The sequence below is a fragment of the Pristis pectinata genome, chromosome 6 (assembly GCF_009764475.1).
Source record: "Pristis pectinata isolate sPriPec2 chromosome 6, sPriPec2.1.pri, whole genome shotgun sequence".
Taxonomy (NCBI): Eukaryota; Metazoa; Chordata; class Chondrichthyes; order Rhinopristiformes; family Pristidae; genus Pristis; species Pristis pectinata.
This window is the reverse complement of record NC_067410.1, coordinates 91,762,511-91,788,445: the sequence shown is the minus strand read 5'-3', so window position 1 is coordinate 91,788,445 and position 25,935 is coordinate 91,762,511. Positions and strand designations below refer to the sequence as shown.

General features: G+C 36.8%; 1 protein-coding gene across 2 annotated transcripts in view; it reads left to right on the top strand.

Moving 5' to 3' along the window:
* The window catches only part of fxr1 (FMR1 autosomal homolog 1), a 59,973-nt gene that overhangs the window by 19,193 nt on the left and 14,845 nt on the right, over positions 1 to 25,935 (top strand). For both annotated transcript variants that reach the window (XM_052017342.1, XM_052017341.1), the window contains exons 6-12: positions 355 to 448; positions 4,296 to 4,412; positions 7,141 to 7,311; positions 11,806 to 11,884; positions 13,253 to 13,362; positions 17,158 to 17,244; positions 18,870 to 19,065. In XM_052017342.1, coding sequence (XP_051873302.1) covers positions 355 to 448; positions 4,296 to 4,412; positions 7,141 to 7,311; positions 11,806 to 11,884; positions 13,253 to 13,362; positions 17,158 to 17,244; positions 18,870 to 19,065 — 854 coding nt within the window. The remainder of the gene's footprint in view (positions 1 to 354; positions 449 to 4,295; positions 4,413 to 7,140; positions 7,312 to 11,805; positions 11,885 to 13,252; positions 13,363 to 17,157; positions 17,245 to 18,869; positions 19,066 to 25,935) is intronic.

The following is a 25,935-nucleotide window of genomic DNA, read 5'->3' as shown; positions in this document are numbered from 1 at the left end:
TCTGGAATACATGGCTAGGAGAGATGGTGGAAGAAGACTTGGTAATTGCATCAGAGTTCCTGTTGTAATTTGTAAATAAAATATTTGCAAAGGAGTTGAGAAAGTCATTATATGACATGAACATGGTAGGCTGAATTGCACCTATGCTGTCTGATTCTGTGCTCCAGCCAGAAATTTGTATTTTCAGGACTTTGTTATTATCCCTGCTTCATCAAATCATTATTATTGTATTGTGATTTCCACATTCATTTTAAAGCATAGCTTTTTTAGGAATTTTTTTAGCTTATCAGTGTTTTTTTATTGCGGATGGAAGTATTTCATCCAGATTTGACACTCTTATTTTATTTTATGCAGCTGTGCATGTGAAAACGCACATAAAGATTTCAAGAAGGCAACTGAGGCAGACTGCGTTTTCTATGATGCTGACACTGGTCAGTTGTTGGTTTTGGTAAGAACAGAGGATATACTCGATCTCAAAACCGTGTTTTGCAATCATTGGCTTTGAGATTACACTAGGAGGACTATCTCTAGATTTGGTTTCCTTTATCTTAGAAAACATTCTCTTGGTTTTCACTGTTGACTCTGAAGAGAGAGCAAGTATATGAGGAGAAATTGAGTCTATTTTCAGGAACTTAGAAAAACAATGTTGAAATTCTTAATGAACACAGCAGAATAGATGTTGAGAGACCACTTCTGTGCTCTAGGAGGCTTGGAATTTGTCATAATTTTGGGAAGAGAAATTGGCCATTTCTGAGTGGGGTGAAAAGTTTCTCCACCCGGGGTTGTGGATCTTTGGTGTCCCCAGTCCCATAAGGATGGGGATCCTTGCTATGGAGTGCATATTAGGCCTGAGAAACATTTGGAATTAAGGGATTCAGAGAATTGCAGAAGGATGAATTGAGATAAAGGATTAGAGTCATAGACCATGGATACAGGCCCTGCAGACCCTTATTGAAAGATTGAGTAGGTTCAGGGCTGTTTGGCTGACTCCTACTCCTGTTTATTGTGTCGTTAGATGCTATCAATTGTGGATGTATGTCAGTGGCGGTATATTGAGTAGTTTTGATTTTGAGTATAGACAAATGGGCAAATTTATTAATTAATGAAAATTAGGTTGGAAGAGTAATTTTGATATTTTTTGACAAAAATGAAATTGGACTTAAATGTGTAATTTAGGTGTGTATTTTAAAGTATTTTCTCAATTGTCTCAATTTTGTCACTAGTTACAGTAACATTTTAAAATATTGTGGGCGGTAATAACCACTATTCTGGAACATTAGAAATTGTTCAATTTATTTTATGTGGATTAATTAGCAGAATTCCACATGCATTCATTAACAGTTGTGCAGTTTGAAAACTGACACTGGGACAGTCTGATGTTCTAACTGCACTAAAGATTCACATACAATACTTGTTTTGTAATAGTAACATTTAATTTGAAGGGTGGGGGATTCCTATTGCCTGATGAGAAAACCAACTTGAAACTAAATACAAATCTCCTTGATTTACAAACTTTCACTGTAATAAATTATTCTTTAAAAAATGTATTTTTTTTTGCTTTAAGTGAATAACGCAAGATTTGAATGTGCAGGTTGATGGTTTTTCTCAAAATGCTGATATGTTCAAGCCGGCCTTGTCTGATTTTTTTTGAATGCCTGAAGAAGTGTGTAAAAACTGTATAATACATCTTGTGGGGGAGGCAGCAAGTGTAGATACCATGATGTTGGAAACTTCTACAAAAAAAATTGAAATAAATCATCAAAGGAGGCTTTTTTCCTAAACGCATGAAATGGGCTGTTTTGGAAGAGTTTGCCCTTGTACATCCATTTTGAGCGAGGAAACTGCTCCAGGCTGAAGATCACCAAAAATTGCCTTGCTCTTCTCCTTGGCTGAGGCTTCTCTTAGTCTACCATTCAAAATCCAACAGTTCAGTCTTCCATTGGTTTGGTAATGCAACAAAAAGTCTGGATGACTGTACTGCTCTTCCAAGATTATATCAAGTCATTTTTCTCCCCCTTTATTGAACAATATTGTGTAAGGAATAACCTGATACAAAGTCTTGCTCATCGTTCACAGTGCCTCTGAATGTCTGGTTAACGTTGAGAATGTGGCTGACTGCATCCAGGGACACTCGTATCCTGCTTGGTATTAGTCCATGAACTTTTTTTTAAAAGAGTAAAATGACATGTGCTGCATCAGGAACCTGGCCTAAGCTCCTGTCTGTTTATTGGTGCTCTTGCATCAAAGGCTCAGTATGAAGAAGCTGCCTGTGAGGGACGGTTTTGAGTGGGCTGGGGCATGCGGAATAGCTATGCAATGCTGCGATGTGGGGCTCGGGGTTGCAACCAGGCCAGCACCATATGTGACAGACCACCCAGATCCTATGTTCTCCCACACCACTTCCTCTTGAACATGATGGAAGCTGCTGTCTCACTCTCTCTGGGTGAGCAGCTCTCCCAGCCTATGGATTTTTCATTGGTAACAAGCTCAGCAGTGGTTGCTGGTTGTTGAGCTTGTTGTCGTAAAGTAATATCTGAGCTGGGGAGAGCCATGGAGCCAGAGAAGGGGAGGCAGCACCTCCATTATATCACATCCAAACAGTGAGATGGACTGTAGGATTCAGATGGTCTGAAAACACATAGGCTAGCTGCTGCCAGTTCTACTAATGGTCTGCACTGTCACTGCTCACTGAGATGCAGTCTGATCCCCAGGTCACGCTGCTGAGCAGCTCCATCACATGTCCCAGCCTGCCCAACACCAGTTTTCATGGGCAGCATTTTCACACTGAGCTCTGGGCAATTTTATGGCTGCAAGACCACCAGGAGAGGGTAGGGATTCATGCCAGGTTCTTGCTACAGTAACTCAGCTAATATGCCTGCTTTTAGTGTAAATTCCATTAGTGTGCTCATTACTGGGAATCTGTCCTGAGCATTGAGCAAGGTACCAATGTGGTCTTTTAGCCACATAGCACCACTTCATTGTTTCAAACCATGGACTGGAATGTATTGCTATGTTCAAGGCTTACTACTTGCATCATGTAATGAGGTAAGTTGCTTTGGAGTTGAGTGACAATGACAAGCCAGTTTGGAAAATTTGAAACTGATAAACTATCAAAATGTTTTTGGGTACTGCAACCAATTGCAATGCTGAATGGTACATCAAAGAAATTATGGCACAACTTGCATGGGCCTATGAACCTGAAAAATCTCTGAAAAGACATAGTAAAATTGAAAAATAAGGCTGGATTTGATGAAGTAAGCCAGGATGATGTTGAAGGTTTACTGGAATTGTATGACAACAAACTCACAAATAGGGATCTTTTGGCACTTGATAAACAGAGGTCAAGGAGAACAAGAAGTTACTGACATAACATCACCACGACCAAAACAGCTTGCTTTGACAAAGCTTTCAGAGGTATTCTGCTATATCAAGATAATGATAACCATCTTGAAAGATGACAATCCCAATATGGAGTGCAGCATTAGATGTGACCACATGATAGATGACACCCTGCATTTCCATTACGAGCTTTATCAAATGCAAAAAGAGAGCAGTTCTGATGTTGATTGACATCTTTAAGCCTCTTTCATCAGCCAACCAGAAATACAGGCAGAACCCTCGGAGTCAATATCGCAGACTCCACCAAACTCCTTACTGGTGCCACCATCATTCAAATATCTGTGCCCTCTCTGCTTAATTCCCTTGCCACCACCTTGACATGCAAAGTCACTATTACCACTGGCCCAAAGATTATGCTTCCATTGAACTTGGATGAAGAGTTCCAAAGATTAATTGATAGATGAGGTGAAATTGGATTGTGACTTAAATGGACAAGTCCAAGACACTGACTCTTAGTTCTACATTCTTTCATAAGAGGATGTGTCCAGCCTGTCAAGATCTTTGATGTTGCATGTTTCACTTGACGACTGGATACATTTATTTATGTTTTTATAACTTCTTAATTGTAAATGATATTTTGGGCACTTCTGTTGATGCATTTTTAAGTATCCATGTTTTGTTAACAGATTGAGCTCAAAAATCCAACCAGAGTTTTTAACATTGAAACTAATGGGCATTGGCATTTATGAATTTTTTTTACAAACTTGCATATCAACTTTTTTCCTGTAACACAACCATATTTTGTAAATCAAGGGATACTTGTATTCACTAATGCTTCAAGAGGCAATGACCAATTAAAATTCTCTGATTTAAAATGTTTGCAAGAGAGGAATGGAAGGAGCATTGCTTAATGTTTTTCAATCTGTGCAAAAGATTTTTTTTCTTCTTAAATCCAGTCTACCAAAGAGGCTACAGTGAAGAGAGTTAGCATCCTTAGTGATATGCACTTGCGTAGCATTCGTACAAAACTCATGCTTATGTCCAGGAATGAAGAGGCAACCAAACATTTGGAGGTGAATAAACCTTATTTTCCATTCTAAGCTACTTGTTTTTAAGGACTGAAGATGAATTTAATCAATGGTCTTATTTCTAGAGATACAAGGCATAGAATATAAAATCTTTTAGTCTGGGAATTAAATTTATTAAAAAGATGATTTGTAAAAGAAAATTATAAACAAAATCTAAAGAGAAAAATGGTTTTAAAATGTATCATTTTTGTAGCAGTTTGATTACCCATACTTGCCTGTAAAAGAGCAAGTGTGGTAAAAGTTTTAAAAGTTTCCTGAACTCTGCAGCTTTTCTGATCACTTAGAGAATCCTTAATTCTACAAGAAAAAATACTTGCATTAATGATTAATTTTCAAAGAAATATTAGAATTGAGGCTTAGAAATTCAAACAATCGTTTTACTCTTTCTGTATTTTGCAGTTGAAAATTTACATGGAATGAATTGCATTAGTGACCACTTCTATATAATTTTATATCACTGTGATAATTTGACTGGAAATTTCCCATTGCGAATCACCCATATCAGTTGTACACAGGATGAGATTCTATTGTGGGGGAAACGAGACTGTTGTACTCAAAGTGATCCATTGCTAGTTGCTCTGCTACAATCGTGTTTTGCTACAGCAGATCTGGATGCTGGTTTGGGACTTCTTGTACCTTTGGTCAAAATTCCTCCCCTCCCCTCCACTCCCCTAACTCTGATCCTCTTTCAAATTCCCCTCCCTTCGCCTCCCCTAACTCTGATCCTCTTTCAAATTCCCCTCCCCTAACTCTGATCCTCTTTCAAATTCCCCTCCCCTCCCCTAACTCTGATCCTCTTTCAAATTCCATTAATCTTGGTAAGTCAACTCCAGACTCTGTCCTTAGGCTGTTGCCTCTCTTTTATGCAGCTGCCACCTCCCCATACCCAAAATCCTTAGACTTGGTCTTGTTCCAAAAAGCATTTTACTTTGTGCTTAATTCTTTTTGCATGCTACTCTAATTTAATGCCCTGCTGCAAATGTCCATCCAGCAAAATCATTTTTAGCCAGAAACATTAAGATTAGCATTGAGGATTGAAATCTTGTGATTTGTAACATTGTGATATGTTACAATGCCTTAATGAAGTAAGGGATGGCATTAGTTAATTTGAAAGCTTTGAGTTATATTCAAGTTGGGATGTTGTTTATAATTGTAAAAATTATTGGCTGCTACAAAGTAATTACTTAGCGCTAAGCAATTTGAACAGAAAACTGAATGAAAGATTTTATATTCCTAACTTGTCTTTTTGAGGAGGTTACTAATCTAAACTACGAAGTGCATTTTGTTTTGGGCCATTATGAGTATTTGCTCACTTTGTGGAAAGGATAAAGAAATGTGCATGATACTGCATTTTCCAGTTATTTAATATCTTATTACAGATACCTTAATGGGTATATCCCATGGTGTGAATCGTTGACTTGTTTTCCTCCCTGAAGATTGACATTTTAATTCTTGCCCAGAATGAGAATTTATTAGTAGTTTCACTGAGTAATAAGATTACCTTGTAAAGCAACTGCCTGACATGGGATCTTAACTTCTCAAAATCTGCAGAAGCAGATAGGCTTTAATTAAAAAAAATCCTAAATTAAGAGTTAATTTTGAGGGGCAAACATGTAGCTACAAGGAATTTTAAATCTGGAGAGAATCAACCTAATTAATTACTGACTGCGTGCTGGAAATTTGGATAGAAGAATTGTGCAAGGAGAAACTATTCTCCTCCTGAAAAGAGTAGCATTTAGAGGTAAGTTAATGGATAGCAAAAGAAAACAAAAATAAGTTCCAGGAGAGGAGGATCTAGCTTAACTTTTGTCTTTGAAAATTAGAAACTGTTGAAGAGAATTAGGGCTAGGCATCTGGTCTAAAGCCAAATCTAATTAATCAAGCAACTCTATTTGTGAACTTGAGGAATAAGTTGCAAAAATACGTTGATTCATTAATGGACAGACTCAATTGTGAATAAATGATTAGTCTTGACAATAAATTGTACAGTAGGTTGTATATTTTCCCCTTGTCTATTGTTAAAACATTTATCATGCCATTGATTCAATTTAAAGCATGTCGCCATTCATTCTATTGTAATCACTTTTGCAAATCAGTTTTGTATTTAGATCATTTTTTTGAGAGTGCTTGAACACTTGATTTGAGTATGTACAGAACTGTTGTAAAATTAGTACACCATGGAGATCTTGACATTCAGAAATATTGTTGGTCTGTTGATATCCTCAAGAGAATGTGTTATAATCTGAGATCATCCCCAGTGTAGGTGGGGCAGCATCTGTGGATAGAGAAACAGTTTAACCTTTCAGGTTAATGACCTTTCATCAAAATGTAGTATGTCTTCAAATGGAAACTAACCAGGGAGACTGCAATTGCTTTCATCCCTTATCTGAGATTGATGCAATGTGTATAATGTTGCTATGATTGGAGACTCCAGATTTGTACCGTTGCATCATGTTAATGTGTTTTTTTTTGTTGGGAATTTTAATTGCTAATGGCAATTGTAATTGCTACCAACAGAATCATTAGTATTCAAGCTTACCTTTTTAAATGAATGCCATAAGCTATCTTCTACATGCAAAATTAGTTCTTTTTAAGGAACATTTAAAAAAAAATCAGTTTAAACTGTTTATTTCATGATCTATAAAAATGCCTGATCTGTAATCAGCTGAAATAATTACAGCTCTTGTTTTTTTTTAAAAAAACAAACTGCCAGAGTACCAAACAGCTAGCAGCTGCATTCCAAGAGGAATTCATTGTCAGAGAGGATCTAATGGGACTAGCAATCGGAACGCATGGTTCCAATATCCAGCAAGCAAGAAAGGTTTCTGGTGTTACAGCAATTGAACTTGATGAAGAAACTGGGACATTCAGGATTTATGGAGAGGCAAGTCTGCAGACAATTTTAATAAATCTTTAGATTTCTGTAATACTTTGACAACCATCAAACAAATAGAAGCAATATTTAACATTACACTTTCTTTGAAAGAATTTAAATAAAATGTCCACTAACAAAGCAGTGGTGCAGTTTCATTGAAACTTGAAATAAAGTTTTAATCATTTGCCCTTCATCCAAGCAATACATTTTTATGGTTAATATCTATGGTCCTGTTAGATAATCCCAGAAACTTTCATTTCCCTCTCCTATGGGCTGTTTGTAGTACTTTACATAGATCTGCTGATCTTTGAGGGAGGACCAAGAAAACATTTTTTTAAGACAAGGTAAGACTACATTCTATACTTGAATTGTTTCAGCTTGCTTTTGACGCCTCCCTGAGAAAAGTGAGAATTTCAGGCACAATTAAGTCATGTTCAAAACTATTGCACTTAGACCTACGTGATATTAGCTTCGTTCCCATATCTAGAAAAAGAAGGCTACAGATGAACTGTTTCCAGTGAATGTGCAATAGAGCTGACTACCAGTAATGTCATTTTCTCATCTGAAAATCTGTGGAAAATTTATTTATTCTCTTGGATAGCATAAGTTAACCAATTTTATTCTGATGAGTAGTTGTAGCTAAGAAACTTATTGATGGTGCCCAGAATGTATTCATGCCATTTTATATCTTTAGAGATATCCTGACAAAAATTTTTGTTGTTGTACTTGGCATTGTAACTTTGGATCTTCCTATCTTTTCATGATCTTTGATATCCTGTGTTTATCACAGAAAGAGATCTAAAATTCTTCACCAAAAGATTTTAAGAGGGATGTCTGTTTTCTGATTTTCGTTTATTTTTTTTAAAAAAAGAAAAATAATTGGCTCTGATTAATTTGCTAAAAATTTCTGCTTTTGATTTGTTTTGACTGGTGCGAATCTGTTGGGCAACAACCCTAGCATATCACAATGAATGTAAACTACTTTGTGAAGCAATTTTCACTAGTGTTGCATTTTGAGAAAGGAGGTAGTCCCTAAAGTGGAAGTCTTGCTTGAGATGCACATGAGTTTCAGTTACAGAAACGATATTCTTAATTGCAACAATATCTGCTCAACTTGATATTTGACCACTTCACAGTGTTCAGCAGGAACTTGCTAGGCTTACTTTGTCAGCCTCTCCCAATCTTATGGTATCTAACACCTGGGAACTAAGATTTGGGGAACACTGTATCCAGGTTCTCCTCTGATTCGGATAATATTTATCACTTTGATGTGTTCTGCTGTCCATTCATTGCCAGGCTTGAAATCTTAAATACACCACCTGATGCCATCAGCACAAGAACTATAGTTCATGAGGTCTGTGCAATGCCATCTGTGTCAAAATAACAAATGGATTTTTTTAAAAAATGCACAATGCTTGTGTTTTAGGTTGAGGGATGAATCCATTGTCCACATCCTTATGCAGCAAATGGTACTAGGACAACTAATTTCCTGCAATAGAATTTACTGCATATTGTCTACAGAGGTTATGATATAAGCTACTCCTAAACTGGAAGATGCTCTGTTTTTATTGAAAAGAAAGTATTCAATTACATCTCAAGTGCTGATTGTCATAGCACCTGCTTGTGCTACAATAGATTTCTGTGGTATAATTCAAATAAAATCCATGTATAAATTCCAGCAGTATTAATAGTTATTATCATCTGATTTTGAATCACACTTAATGAAATGGTGTAATTGAAATGTATAGGGTTCTATGATGAGTCATTAGATACAGTACTGTGCTGCTTGATTTTTAATATCAGCAGTTCTCAGTGTAAGATAATTAAGGCTTTTACTTAACCAAAGAAAAAGTGCAGTAAAGTCATCGAGGCAGACTGCAGCAAAATTGGGCAAAGTCATTGTTAAAAAAAAATCACCTTTGAATTCCAAACATTGAAATTGCCAGCTTGGAGGTCTTTAATTAGAAACTAAAGTTTTGTTTACTAAGTTGAGAACTTCGAACATGAGTAATTGCTGTAAGAAAACTGCTAGTCTTTTTAAACATGACTTTTTTCCCTGTTTGGCTTAAACATTTTTTAATATAAACTAGCTAGCCAGTGAACAGTAATGCCAGGTGAGCTGGTCCTCTGTCATCTAGTTACAAATTACAGGCATCTCAAATATACAGTTGCATGCAAAAGTTTGGGCACCCTGGTCAAAATTTCTGTTACTGTGAATAGCTAAGGGAGTAAAAGGTGACCTGATTTCCAAAAGGCATAAAGTTAAAGATGACACATTTCTTTAATATTTTAAGCAAAATTACTCTTTTATTCCATCTTTTACAGTTTCAAAATAACAAAAAAGGAAAAGGGCCCGAAGTAAAAGTTTGGGCACCCTGCATGGTCAGTACTTAGTAACACCCCCTTTGACAAGTATCACAGCTTGTAAACGCCTTCTGTAGCCAGCTAAGAGTCTTTCAATTATTGTTTGGGGGATTTTCATCCATTCTTCCTTGCAAAAGGCTTCCAGTTCTGTGAGATTCTTGGGCCGTCTTGCATGCACTGCTCTTTTGAGGTCTATCCACAGATTTTCGATGATGTTTAGGTCAGGGGACTGTGAAGGCCATGGCAAAACCATCAGCTTGTGCCTCTTGAGGTAGTCCACTGTGGATTTTGAGGTGTGTTTAGGATCGTTAGCCTGTTGTAGAAGCCATCCTCTTTTCATCTTCAGCTTTTTAAAAAATTTACAGACGGTGTGATGTTTGCTTCCAGAATTTGCTGGTATTTAATTGAATTCATTCTTCTCTCTACCAGTGAAGTGTTCCCTATGCCACTGGTTGCAACACAAGCCCAAAGCATGATTGATCCACCCCCATGCTTAACAGTTGGAGAGGTGTTCTTTTCATGAAATTCTGCACCCTTTTTTCTCCAAACATACCTTTGCTCATTGTGGCCAAAAAGTTCTATTTTATCTTCATCAGTCCACAGGACTTGTTTCTAAAATGCATCAGGCTTGTTTAGATGTTCCTTTGCAAACTTTTGACGCTGAATTTTGTGGTGAGGATGCAGGAAAGGTTTTCTTCTGATAACTCTTCCATGAAGGTCATATTTGTGCAAGTGTTGCTACACAGTAGAACAGTGCACCACCACGCCAGAGTCTGCTAAATCTTCCTGAAGGTCTTTTGCAGTCAAATGGGAGTTTTGATTTGTCTTTCTAGCAATCCTACGAGCAGTTCTCTCAGAAAGTTTTCTTGGTCTTCCAGACCTCAACTTGACCTCCACCATTCCTGTTAACTGCCATTTCTTAATTACATTATGAACTGAGGAAACAGCTACCTGAAAACACTTTGCTATCTTCTTATAGCCTTCTCCTGCTTTGTGGGCATCATTTATTTTAATTTTCAGAGTGCTAGGCAGCTGCTTAGAGGAGCCCATGGCTGCTGATTGTTGGGACAAGGTTTGAGGAGTCAGGGTATTTATAAAGCTTTGAAATTTGCATCACCTGGCCTTTCCTAATGATGACTGTGAACAAGCCATAGCCCTAACAAGCTAATGAAGGTCTGAGACCTTGGTAAAAGTTATCTGAGAGCTCAAATCTCTTGGGGTGTCCAAATTTTTACATGGTGCTCCTTTCCTTTTTTCACTCTAAAATTGTACAAAACAAAAATAATACACTAATCTTATTTAAAATGATGAAAAGAATGTTTCATCTTTAACTTTATGACTTTTTAGAGATCAGTTCATCTTCTACACGCTTAACTATTCACAGTAACAGAAATTTTGACCAGGGGTGCCCAAGCTTTTGTATGCCACTAAAACTAATGAAAGTTAAAGGAGAAGTTTTAATTTGTGACTCATGAGTATTAATTGGTCTTGGCTGTTCAGAAAGCTGTCTGATCCAGGAGAAAATTGATGGTGATCTAGTACTGGCATCAAATTGATTGTTGGAGAGATTTTCTGCACAGCATTGCTAACTTGAAATTAATCAGTGCTGGCTTCCCTTAAGCCCGAGAGCAGTCACAGTCCACTGTCATTTGTAGAACTGGAGCAGCTCTCGGGGAATGGGACCTCTGCCGTGTTGTCCCAGTGAGGGTAGAAAAATATTTACATTGGACTCGTCCACTTGATAAATACATTATAGAAAAGAAATGGGAAGAATTTGGTAAGGATGTATATTTTGTATATGATTAAATTCTGTCCTTTTTCCCTGAACTCCTCCCAAAATGCATTGCATGCGCAATACATAATTTGCAAATGGCAATTTAATTCTTTCCATTAAAAGAATATTCCAGAATGAGATCTTGCAAGGTCTTAAAGTAACCCTTCACTATGTTATGTCCTATCCCTGATAGGAAGCAAGAGGTAAACTACTTTGAAATTTTTGGGGGTTAATATTTGTTAAAATATTGGAGGTGAAATATCTTCATGGGGGGAAAAAGAGATGCTAGCAAGTGTGAATACTACATGGAATAGTTAATATTCAGTGTAACATATGAAAAGTTTTTTAATAATTATTGTTTCCAGACTGAAGAGGCAGTCCAGAAAGCTAGAAGTTATCTTGAATTTGTGGAGGATTCTGTTCAGGTTCCCAGGGAATTAGTAGGTAAGTATTGTATAAAGCAATTAAAAATGTATCCATATACACATGAATTCTGTTAATGTAGTTTGTGATGGAGACACGAGAGACAGCACATGCTGGTCCTGATGCAGGGTTTCGGCCCAAGACGTTGACAATTCCTTCTCTTCTTCCCTCTCCCCACCCCCCAGCCACCACCGCCAGATGCGCACACGCGCATACAGGTGATGCTTGACCCACTGAGTTCCTCCAACAGATGGTTTGTTGTTTGAGATCTGTGGAAATGGTTGGCAAAACTATATGGAATGATAGTTAAGGAAACAACTTTAATATGAAAATATTTTAATCCTAACTATGCAGTGTGTGACAATGTGTACCTATTGTTTGTTTCAAGCTCTGATCAATCTAAAATTATGCTCACCAAGGGAGAAGTATTGGAAGTCATTCAGATATCAGATTAATAATGTTAGACATGTGAAGTTGAAAAGGTAGCTGTAGGATCATAGAAAATAAAAAAAAAAGTGCAGCATAGGAACAGGTTCTTTGGCCTGTGCTATCCTTGCTGACCATGATGCAAATTGAAACTCATCCCAGCTGCCTGCATATGGTCTTTATCCCTCCATTTCCTGTCTGTTCATGTGCCTGCCTAAATGTCTCTTAAACATTTAATATTGTATCTGCTTCCACCAGTTTCCCTGGAAGCACAGTCCAGGCGCTGCTCTCTGTGGGTGTGTGCGCATGCGCGCACCCTCTAGTATTTGACATTTCTATCCTGTGGGAAAAAGACTGAGACACGACCCCATCTCTACCTGTCATAATTTTATGTACTATCAGGTTGCCCCTTAGCCTCTGAAACCCCAGAGAAAACAATCCAAGTTGTCCAACCTTTCATCTTGGAAGGAAGTTATTTGGTCATTGTTCTTATCGCCATGTAAAGTATTGTAAATAGTACAGAATACTTGAGTGCAATCATTACTTAAAAGTGAAGTTGTACAGTAGGATTGGAGACAAGGATTAGAATTGAAGTTTGGAAATTACACTGACATGATAACCAATGTGAAATTGACCTGCAGGGTTGGAAAGGTGTCAGCTGAAGCTGTGATGGGAGATAACATCCTTCTGGATGGATGAACTAAATTGGGTCAAATGGCTTTCTTGCTCATTATTTGTTTAATGCTGTTTAACAGTCAAATGTACGGTATTGTATCAGTGTGACTTTTAAAATTATTTTACAAAGCATGGGTTAAACTGAATTTAATTTGAGAATTGCTTTTCTGGGAATGGGTGACAATTGTTCAATTTGCCCCCATCAGTCAATTTGTAATGCATGTGACTTGGAAAATTTCTTCCATTTGGCCTTTTCCCTTACTTCGCTAATCTCCATTTTTATTGCAGGAAAAGTAATTGGCAAAAATGGTAAAGTTATTCAGGAGATAGTAGACAAATCGGGAGTGGTTAGAGTGCGAATTGAAGGTGATAATGACAGTAGGCAACCAAGAGAAGAGGTAATCTGTTAAAATATTGCTTACTTGTATAGAATATTGTAATGCTCTTACCAGTTCCATTCTAATAATATTTAATTCTTTTTGGGAATCCAACTATATTTTAAATTTCCTCTCAACATCAAATGCTGGAAGTCTGAAATATTGTAGTTGCGTGTTCTTTAATACTTCGTCCCTCTTATGAAATTTAGTGTTAAGAATTGTAGTAAAATCTCAAAGTTACATTCTCCTTGTGCAATTTTGTTGACCCTTTGCATTAGTAAGCATTTAAATTTAAGTCCCATTGCCAAAATATTCATCCTTGGTCAATAGCACTAAACATTTTTTATGGCACCCGAAAATAAAAATGGAAGATGCTGGAAAAACTCAGCAGGTCAGGCAGCATCTGTGCGAAGAGGAACAGTTCATGTTTCGAGTCGAAGACCTTTCACCTTTTCACAGATGCTGTCTGACCTGAGTTTTTCTTGCATTTTCTGATATTATTTTGGATTTCCAGCATCCACAGTTTTGTTTTGATTTTCATGTTTATAGTATAGTTGACGTATTGCATTCTGGTTCCAAATCATTACATTGAAGTCAAAGGAACAAATTTTTTTGGAGGCAGAATTTAGTGTGGCGGTGCAACAGATGAATTTCTGGGCACATCTTTTAACCAAATGATTCTATTCTAAATGCAGTATTGCATTCCTTTTTTGATGCACCCTGGTTCAGCTGCTTAGAACATGAACTTTTCAGCTTCTACTTTTGGTTCAGTTTTTTTCAAATAAGCGTTGAACAATATTTTTGATGTTCAAAGTAATTTTGGTCAAGGGACTTGTTGCTGGTCCTCCTTCATTGTTGACTCTGAAGGCCTGTTAGCAGTGTCAGGGTACGTTCATCAGAAAGAATGTTGTGGCACAAGAAGGTCACTCACTATCTCCTCAATGGCAATTAGGAATAATCAAATGAATGCAGGCCTTGACAGATCCCCAAAAAAGTAATTAAAATGCAACATTAATTTAGTTTCACTTGATGGAAACTGAAAAATTACAATCCATATTTTTTTAAAAAATGTACCTTCTGATTTGTGTTACCTGGTTAAAATTGACTTGTGTCTTGCCATGAACAAGTTTGCTCAATGGTCAATATGCACATTTTGAAAGTTGTGTGTGGTATTCTTAAAGCAAAATGAATTGGAGTATAAATGCTGGTGGTTAATGTCTATTGCCAGCATTGATGGAAATAAATCATTTTTGCGAAGTAGGTCTTCAGGTTTGCTTTAGTTTTTTAATTGGTTAAAACTGAAAAATTCAAACCCCAAATATGTTTCATTGAAAAAAAACTTATGGGAATTTTGCTATATTGATTGCAGAATTACTGTGGACTTGCAGCATGTGCAAGAGAATATTTTCCGTGTGATGCTGTTTGAGATGTGGCATGGATTTCAACTGCTTATTGTTCATGCAAAAGTCAGGTGGTTGGCAATTGAAGACCAGGGTCTCATTCGGGCTTGAGGCTTGCCTCATGCAATCATTTATATCATGTACTGAGCAGAAAAACAGTGTTCTGTAAACAAACCATTTTAGAGGCTTCTTAGAAAATTTGCCTAGGATGTTTCAAATGTCATCTTTGGTGGATCCTTGATAATTACAAATGCTCTTGGGTCACCCCTCTCTCCCCCCACTCTCAAATTCTGAGCTTGCTGCAGATTTAAGGTTAACCACCCCATACCAAAATGCAGGCCAAGTTTGCATGAAAGATGGCTAATTTCCTGCCCTCTGCAAACTGGTAAGTTCACAGAGGTTTCTGGAATTTGACAAAGAGTTGTTAATGTTTTGGTCCCAAAGCAACACGAATTTCACACCACTTGAATAGGTGGACTGAGTGGCTGCTTGGCATTTGCTTCAAATTCTATATGGAAAAGTATCCCATACAGTTCTAAGTAATTGGAACTGAATTAGTGCTCTATTTTTAAACTGTGACCCAACAGTCAGCTTGTTGTATTATATGTTTTTCTGTATAGGAGTAAAATTTCAAAGAAGGGACAGGTTAATTACTGAGATTTGGGTTTTTTGATAATTGCAAAATGAACTTTGCACTAAACTAACCCAGCATTATAGCACAGATGTATTTGAGTCTTACATTTTAAGACTTGAGTATATAATTGAAGCTGATACTTTATTGCTGTACAGAAGAAACACTTTAATGTGCTGCATCCAATATAATCTGACTCACTGCTTGTGTTAACCCCCCCCCCTCCCCCGGCTGCCATAACTACCCCACAAGTCAGGCAGATCTCAAATGCCAACAAGTCCAAAGATGGCATGTCTTGAATACCTGCCTTTGGAATGCCTTGATATCTTACTGATAACAAATGAGAAACAGAAGATCGGTCCTGACCCGAAACGTTGACTGTCTGCTTTTCTCCACGGATGCTGTCTGACCTGCTGAGTTCCTCCAGCATCTTGTTGTTACTGATATCAAATGCCTTTTGAGGTGTTTTTAAATGTCTCTGATAATCAGACATTCAAAAACAATTTGGGTAAATTTAAAAATTAAAGAAAAATCTGAAATGCTGAAAATTAATTGAATTAAGTGGTATAAATAAAACAAAGTAGTTGCTTACAAGATCAGCTACCCTTGCACCAGCTATCCCTGGTGTAAAGCTTCCTGCCACTCAGCTCGGTATATTTGTGCTCAGGTCTTGGTCTTGGTGCTAAGTACAGCAGTGGAGTGGGAGATCAGATGCTCTGGCATTTGAGTTTCAGTTCCTCTCTAATTTGTGTTGGAATATGCAGGCAGACAAGTCCAGAGACAAGTTGATCTGCAAGGAAAGCATCACTGATGCTTCTCCATGGAACTGCCAGTCAGGATTATGGTTTGTTTCACTGAGGTGTGATTTTTGGATTAAAATATAGATGCAGAATATCTCTGTCATTATTCACAGAAGAGCAGGACCTTCTGACTGTCATTTAAGCTTGGCGTCATCACCAGGGTGGCTAACTGAATATTTATTTCATTGCATCGTGGGCTCCCATAATTAAGTGTTGTACTTGCATTTTTCCATTATAATGTGACCATGCGTAATATTTTGGGATATTTGGAAGGCATAAACAATAAGTTTGCATATAGAAGTGTTATTTACCTACTTTCGGAGTTATTAGTCAATTTTTCTTTTTCAATTAATAACTTGATTAGCTCAATACTGATTTTATAATCAGGCTAAATACCAGTTGGCATGGATGACTATTTTTATGTAGGAACAATGACAACTAGCACTTGTATTATAATTTGAAAGATATTTGGGAATCTGACAAAATGGGTACCAGGCCAAAGGAGGAGATGATTTGTAAGTTTTTAAGGACGGCTTTGAGGAAGATGGAAAGTTAAAATGTTCAGAGCTTTTCACAGCTGGAATCTTGATGGAGCAAGGAGTATTTGATGCTTGAGGTATTAGTTTGGTAGGAATGCAGAATTGTAGAGCTGGAGAGGTTAGGACAGAGGGTAAAATGTCTATGAAACCATTTTAAAAGGATAAAGACAAGAGTGCCCAAGGGGAGGGATCATTTAGGTAGAATTAGAGTACAGTTAGTGTACAATTTAGGATGGGGGTGTTGGAGGGAAGTTGGATAGTTATTTTTGCAGGAATAGGATCAAGGAAGATGTTGCATCTCAAGGCAATAAACTTCCAATTATGTTAATTACAACTGGAGTAAGTTCACTTTAAAAATATTGATAATTTATTTAATTATAAAGCAAAGTTTCTACTTTCTTTTGAAGAATATTAATAATGGTGCATTTATTCTTAAATTTCCATAGGGAATGGTTCCATTTACTTTTGTTGGAACGAAGGAAAGCATTGGAAATGTGCAGGTTCTTTTGGAGTACCATATTTCTTATCTGAAGGTATGTGTGTTTGCCTTCTGTGTACAGTGGCATCCTTGAGTCTCAATAAACCACTCTTTGTGTGGGGTTGATTGGGAAGAGCTAGCAGTAGTTTATTATTCAAATATATGAATAATAAACCATTGATAACTTTCCCCCATCAACCACTGCTAACCCTCCCTCTAACTTACAATACTGTGTACAGTTTTGATCCCCTTATCTTAAATATGTAGTAACATTGAAGACAGTACAAATGACAAACAACCAGGCTAATTCCTGGGATGGGATGAGAGGGTTGTATTGCCAAGAAAGACTTAATAGTTTGGGCCTGTATTCCTTGGAGTTTAAAAGAATGAGGGGTGATCTTGTACAAACATATAGGATACTAAGGGAGCTTGACAGGGTAGATGCTGGGATGTTTTCACTAGTGGGTGGGCCTTGAACAAGGGGATGTAACTACAAGATAAGTGATCAGTCATTTAAAACTGGTATATAGACATTTCTTCTTACAGAGGATGGTGACTCTTTGGAATTCTCTGCCCTGGTTGGTGGTGGATGCTGGATCTTTGGAAATATTTAAAGTGGAGGTGGATAAATATTTTATAAATCTTGGCATAAAGGGGCATGGAGAAATGGCACAGAAGAGGAGTTGAGGCCAATATTGATAGCTGTGATCATGTTAAATGGTGGGGCCGGCTTGAAGGGCCTGATGGCCTGCTATTTTCTTGTGGCAACACCTTTTTTCTCTCTGTCAATCCCCTCTATTTGAACATTTGTTTTCATTGTGAAATTACTTGACGGAAAAGCAAGTGAGTGTATGGGATCAAAATTGCTGGCAAAGAATACAGGCTTCTGTACTTAATAGATTTTAAAAAAATACAGGTACACTTTTCTGCTGCATTTTTGATTTTATTTTTGATGATTAGTTCCCCATCTGAAGCAGAAATGATTTAGCTATGAGGTGCACTATTGGAAGCCATGACATTGGAATATCAAGATGAACCTTTTAGAAGTTCCCACTGCTTGAAAATGTGTTATGAGGACTTTGCCTACCTTAATTAAAGTTCTCTTGTTAAAGATGACCTCATTACCAATCTCTGGAAATGTGTACCATTGATTATCGTCTTGTATTAATGAGTTTTGTTTGTTTTCTTTGTCTCTTTTTATTGAGATCACAATTTCAATAGCATCAGATAAACCTCAATGAACACTTTCAGAATAGAGCTTGAGAACAAAGGTGCCCTTTGCGTTACTTCGAATGAAATAATGGGATCTTGGGAGTGCTTATTTGTCTTTTTAATTTTGGTCTCTGCTGTTTCATTTGCTTTTGGCGCACATTGATCTTTGAAACGATTCTGATAATTGAAATTGAGATCTTTCCAGTCATTTAAAATTCTTGTATAGCACAAAGAAATTATTGATTATCATCTGCATGAGAAAATGTCATCAAAGAATGTTCAAACCTATAATTATTTAATTGCTCACAAGAAAATTTAACTTTCCCAGTGGTCATTCTACACTCCAGTTCCTCTTCTGTTACTATATCATTACTGCAAGCTTTTAATTTTCATTTGGTATTAATCCAAAATTATTCTTTCTTTTGCTTGAAGGATAATATTAATTTGCCTTGTTCTTGCATGTTTTAGGAAGTAGAACAGCTGAGAATGGACCGGTTGCTAATTGATGAGCAACTACGGCAGATTGGTATGGGGTATAGGCCAGTGGCAAGTCGGCCAGAAAAAGATAAGGGCTATGTCACTGATGAGAGTACTGCTTCACTGCGTGGTAGCAGACCCTATCGTGGCCGTGGTCGTCGAGGTCCAAATTACACATCGGGTTATGGTAATTAATTCTCTTTTAAATGCACGTTAATGCTAAGGTACTTCATTAAACTATTCTATATTCATACAGAATGTCTTTAGAAATGGGGTAAAGTATAAAGTCGGTTTACATCCTGAAGAAATAGCACTTTTCATAATATTGTCCAGAATTGAAGTAGATGACTAGAGAATGGCAAACTGAGCAGGAGGCAGCTATTTGGCCCTTTGAACTTATTCTGCCGTTTAATATAATCAGTCCTGCCATCCCAGGAATCAGTTTGGTGAACCTTTGATACACCCTCCATAGCAAGCACCATTCTTCTTTGATAAAGAGGCCAAAATTAGGAAAAATATTCAAGATGCGGTCTCACCAGGTCCTGTACAATTCCAGCAAGACGTGTATTTGAAGCCTCTTGCAGTTGAGAACAACATGCCATCAGCAGCCTTATCTGTTTGTTGCACCTGCATTCTTGTTTCCAGTGACTGGTACACCAGGTCTTGTTGCATCTCCCCTTCTTCCAATCTATTGCTGTTGCGCTTTTCAGATTATTTCTTTCAAACCCTAACTGCAAAGGTTTATTGTATTTCATGTATTTTCATTTTTGTTAATCACTTCCGTAATTTCAATTTTGTAAGGTGTTGGAAAAGAGGGTATAGTAGCTTTTAAAAAATTTCGAATCTGCAAATATCAAAAAAAATGTGATCTAGGCAAATTGTATTTGTTAGACAATTGTTCAAAAGATGAAAAACAGTTATCAATGAATAAATCACAAAAACATACTATTCCCTCCCTTTTCCATATGGAAAAAGCTGAGTCAACTCTGGATGGATGAAAGAAAAAATTAGATTGAATGGGACTTGACAGGTTAAATTTATTCAATCCAAAAAATTTACGAAATTGAAACCATATTCGTATTGTATGTTTAACAATTGGGTTAATCATATGTTTACTTAATTTGATAAGTACAAAAGGGAGTGAAGCTCTTAAAATAGAAACTAATGAAAATTCAAGTACTGATTGGTGCTCAAGGTGTACTCATTTGGGGCATTGAATTACATCTGAATCTTGTATCCAAAAAATTAAATATCTGATATTAATTGCCCAATAATATAATCTAAAGTTAGGCAGGGCCATACCACCATCCTTTTTTAGTTTTTGTAAATATTTCTTAACCTTGGGTTTTTATTCTGCCAAATATATGAAAGAATTTTAGAATCAATAGTGTCAAAAAAAGATTTCGGGATGAAAGTTGGAATCGCTTGAAATAAATATAAAAATTTTGGTAAAATATTCATCTTAACTGTATTAATTCAGCCTACCAATGATAAAGACAGTGGGGACCATTTAGTAAATAATTGTTTAACATGGTCAATTAAAGACAATAGATTAGCTTTAAATAAGTCCTTGTGTTTCTTTGTAATTTTAACACCTAAATACATAAAATAGTTACCAATCTAAAAGGTAATTACCTATAAATTGGGGTTTGCATATTTAATGGAAAAAGTTTGCTCTTATTAAGATTTAATCTATAGCCAGAAAAAACACTAAACTGATCTAGTAGTGATGGTACTGTGGGGATAGATTCGTCTGGATTAGAAATATAAAGTAACAGGTCATCTGCGTAAAGAGATATCTTATGAATCTTCTGTCCGCGAGTAATGCCACATGTATTTGAAGAGTCCCGGAGTGCAATAGCCAAGGGTTCTAAAGCAATATTAAATAATAAAGGGCTTAACGGGCAATCTTGTCTAGTACCTCAAAAAAGCCTAAGCAAAGGAGATCTTTGATTATTAGTAAGTATTGAAGCCATAGGTGTATAATAAATCATTTTAATCACAGATATAAATTTAGGGCTAAAATAAATTTTTGAAGTGTAATGAATAGATGTTCCCATTCGACTCTTGTCAAATGCCTTTTCAGCATCTAGTGAAACAACACATTCTGGAATTTGGGATGAAGGGGTATATATAATATTCATTAATCTCCTAATATTAAAATGTAAATAACGGTTCTGAATAAATCCTGTCTGGTCTTCAGAGATAATTTGTGGAAGAACCTTTTCCAATCTAAAGGCCAATATATAAAGGAAAATATTTTTGAATCTACATTTGATAAAGAAATAGGTTTATAAGATGCATGATCAGTGGGATCTTTATCCTTTTTAAGAATTAAAGAAATAGTTGCTTCATAGAAAGATTGTGGTAGTTTACCCACTGATAGGGCATCTTTAAAAATTTTGGCTAACCAGGGAACAAGAATATCAGAAAAGGATTTTTAAAAAATTCGGCTGTATATCCGTCAGGGCCAGGTGCTTTACCCGAGTTCATTGAAAATATTACTTTCTTTATTTCTTCCTCCGAAATGGGAGCATCTAATGTAGAACGTTCATTTAAAGATAATTGGGGAATCTTCAGATCTCTTAAAAATTCATGCATTAATGTAGGATCCTCAGGGGATTCTGATTGGTATAAAGAAGAATAAAATTCTTGAAAGGATTTGTTAATTTGAACCTGATGTATCGTGTAGGTACCATCTGGTTTACGAATTTTATTAATCTGACATTTAAAGTAGATTTCAATTGGTTGGCCAATAATTTACCAGATTTGTCACCATGTATATAAAATTGACTTTTGTTTTTAAGTAGTAGATTTTCAATTGAAGATGTTAATAATAAACTATGTTGTAATTGGAGTTATGTTCTCTTTTTAAAAAGCTCCAGATTAGGAGTATCAGAATATTTTTTATCGATTTCTTTAATCTTGTCAGCCAATATACTTATTTCGTTATTAGTTCATTTTTTCAATCCAGTGGGATATGAAATAATTTGACCATGGATATATGCTTTAAAAGTATCCCATATTATCCCACTGGAGACTTCTTTAGTAAAATTAGTTAAAAAGAAAAATGAAATCTGTTCTTTAATAAATTGGATGAAATCTACATCTTGTAATAGAGAAGGGTTAAATCGCCATTGTCTGACATCAAAGGTTACATCTGCTTAATTGATAATCTGAATGGTGCATGATCAGAAATGGCAATTGCATCGTATTTACAGTCCATAGTAAGTGGAGCTAGTCTAGCATCAATAAAAAAAATAATCAATCCTCGAGTAATTATGGTAGACATGAGAAAAGAATGAAAATTCTTTATCATATGGGTGTAGGAATCTCCAAACATCTAAAATTCCGGATTCAACTAAGAAGGAATTAATAAAGACAGCGGATTTGTTTGGAAGTGCAGGATTTGACACAGATCTATCCATCGAAGGATTTAGACAGTAGTTAAAATCTCCACCCATAATCACAATGGTTTCATTTAAATTAGGAAAAAATGCAAACAGATGTTTAAAAAATTCAGGGTGATCTACATTGGGTGCATAAACATTAACCATAACAACTTTTTTATTATGAAGTAGACCAGTAATTAATAAAAATCTACCATTTGGGTCTGATATTGTCTCATGATAGACAAATGAAATTGAGGAGTCTATAAAAGTAGAAACTCCTTTCACCTTTGCTTGTGAATTTGAATGGAACTGTTGACCCCTCCAAAATCTTAAAAAAAAACGTTGATTATCTTTCTTCCTGATGTGAGTCTCCTGAACGGAAATGATCTGAGCATTTAATCTATGAAAAACTTTAAAGATCTTCTTGCACTTAACCGGATTGTTTAAGCCATTAACATTCCATGAAATAGTAGTCTTGTCCATTTTAACGGATTAAAAAAACATATGGTATGTAAAGGGTCAATCTTGCTATATGCGAGTCTTACCAGCAGGAGGAAGTGGAAAAAAAAGTTCAAAGAGGAAGCGGATATGACGACAATTTAGAAAGATTTGTAGTTTAGCCCAGAAGAAGAAAAAAACTAAGAACAGCCCCACCCCCCTCCCCCAACAGCCCGAAAACTGGCCATTAGACAGCCAGAAAGCTACCCTCTAATTGAACTAACCCCAGTTCTATTGGTGGCAGTAGTCCAAATTGAAAAATATATAAACCACCCATGTTTGGTCTAGAGGTGAACAACATAATCCAAACAAAGATATCGAACTAACAACATAGTTGTGGGATTGAAACAGAGTCAAAGGGCGTTAACAGTCAACATTTAAAAAATACAGTTTAATAATTATTTCGAACAGAAGGCAAACGATCAGTTATTTTGTTAAATTCTTAATTATTATTAAACAAAACATTAAAAATATTAAAAGGACAAAGGTTTAAATCTAAAAATTAATTGGATAATAAAGCAAGTAGGTAGTAAATCAAAGGAAAAACACTGTCTCTTCTGCATTTCTTAGCTTCTAAAATTAAAAGCTAGTTCAAAAGAAATTTCTCGGCCCCTTGGACGGATTTAAACCATTTGTGAGATTTATCAGGTAGTGTAATTCTCAGCCTTGCTGGGAATAATAATGCAGGATGATAATTGCTTTGATGGAGACGAGCCATAATTGGTTTGTAGGTCAGCCTTTCTTTCATGACTTCTGGGGTGTAATCTTCAACTATTTGAAACTTCCATTGTTTAAATTGAATCATTCCACATCCACGAGAGGTACGAATCAAGAGTTCCTTGATGTTGACATAATGAAATCTCAATATTACTGGCCGAGGTTTTTGATCCAGAGCAGGTTTGGATCTTAATGCTCTGTGAGCTCTATCCAGAATGGGCTGAACAGGGAACATTTCGGAACCAAACACATCAACCAGAAGTTTAGAAAAGAATTCCATAGGGTTACCAGTCTCGGTGTTCTCTGGAAAATTGATGATTCTTAAATTTTTCCTCCTGCTGCGTCCTTCCAGGTTGATGATCCTCTGTTGTTGCTTTTCCAGGTTTTGCTTGGTCGTAATTAAGGCTTTTTCAAGTGAATGGAGTTTGGCATCTCTCTCTTTACCAGCTTGGTTGAGTTCAGCAATTAGTTGCATTTGTTTGGCATTTTCCTGGATAAGAGTATTTTGTTTGTCTTCTAAGTCCTTTAAAATGGACTTCAATTCAGCAAAGCTCCGATCAAACTTTCTATCCAGATTAGAAATAGCTTCCAAAGTAGATTGGTCTCCATTACCTTTACCATTAGCTGACGCTTTAGGTCTGGTGTTCATTTTAACAGTTAAAAATCAAAATTAAACTTGTGCCAGTATTGTAAAAGACTTATTAAAGAGTGGTAAATAGTAGATTGAAAAGTGCTTGGACCAAAGCCAAGTTATGACTTAGTCCATCGAGCACCACCAACAGACTCTCTGGTTTTTGTTTTGTTAATCACTTGGTGGAATCTCATAGAATGTTTGCTGAGCACATCCAAACTGCATCCTTAAATGGTAAGAGTTTGAAATGAGCAGTGGAATAGGGGAAACAAACAACATGCTGGATGAACTCAGTGGTTCGAGCAGCATCTGTGGGGCGGGGCAGGGGGAGGGTGAGAAAGGAATTGTTACTATTTTGGGTCGAAATCTTGAATCAGGACACTGGAGAAGGAAGATAGCTAACATAAAAGCGAGAGGGGGAATGGTAAGATGGTGGCCAGTATGTGATTGGTATATCGAGAATGGGTGAAGGATAATGGGCAGGTGGGGAGGGGTGGAGTTGGGACTCAGAGGCAGGAAAAGGGGTCACTATTTCAAAATTGAGGGACAGAGATGAGAAGAGTTCTTCACCCAAGAGGGCTTAACATGGTACATAGATGCAGAGTTGATTTTGCCCTTGGCTTGGACTTCTAGAACCAGGCCATATTCTAAAAATAGGAATTGACCGATCTGGGCTTTGAAGAGAAGTAATTTCTTGAACCAGAGGATAGTTAATCCTTTGGAATTCTCCACAGAGAGGCCTGTGGAGGCTCAGTCACTGAGTATGCAAGACCAATATCAATAGATCTTTAGATATGGGAATTGGGACGTGGATATGGTGCATGAAAATGCCACTAAGGTATAAGATCCTAATGAATCGCAAAACCAGTTTGAAGGGCTAAGTGCTTTTCTTAAATAAAAATTTAACCTCTATTGCCATGGCTTTATGGAGTAAATGCTTGTCGTCGTGGCTATCCCTCGAGGTCGAGGATGATGGTCTTCGTTCCGTTGATCTATTTATGGGCTCTCAAGTGGCTTATGAGTCAAATCTTGGTTCTGAAAGTTCTTCCGCATTCAGGACAGGTAGTTCCAGATGACAGATCGGGCTTTGGTTGTTGCTGCCTCTCTTTCCATTTTCTTCTCTTTTCCTCTAATTCTGCACATCTGTTGGCTTCGGAGGTTGCTGTTCCTTCTCGGATGATGGTTTGCCAGAGTTTCCTGTCCTTGGCATTGGTTTCCCAATTGTTGATGTCGATGTTACATTTCTTCATGTTCGCTTTTAAGATGTCTTTGAATCGGTTCTGTTGTCCGTCTCTTTTACGTTTGCCTACTTTAGGCTGGGAGTAGAAGATTTGTTTCGGCAGACGTTCGTCTTTCATCCGAACAACATGACCGCTCCATCTTAGTTGGTTCTTGATAACGTAGGCTTCAATTTTTGCTTCAATGTTTTTGCTTCATTTAGCACGTTGAATCTTTCCCATAAAGACCACTATACCCTCAAATAGCTTGCTGAAAGAGGTCTCATTGTGGCAGAAGAAAATTTGGAGGAGAATTTGTAGGATGCATTTTTTCTGGTCCACATGGGAACAGCTAAAAATTAGGTTCTGCTGAGTGTTTGAGAAGATGAATCAATAGTAGAATGCAGAATCTTGAAGAGAGGTAACCATGTGTAAATTGGCATGGGGTTGAATGTATTGTTCAAAAAGTGGCATGGGAGATGGATTTTGATTCATGGGGCACTGCAATATTATTGGTGTGAAAGGTAACTTTTGATTGGAGCTTCATTTAAGCTGGACTGCAAACTGTATCTTGGTGTATCTGGTCATTAGATAAACATTTT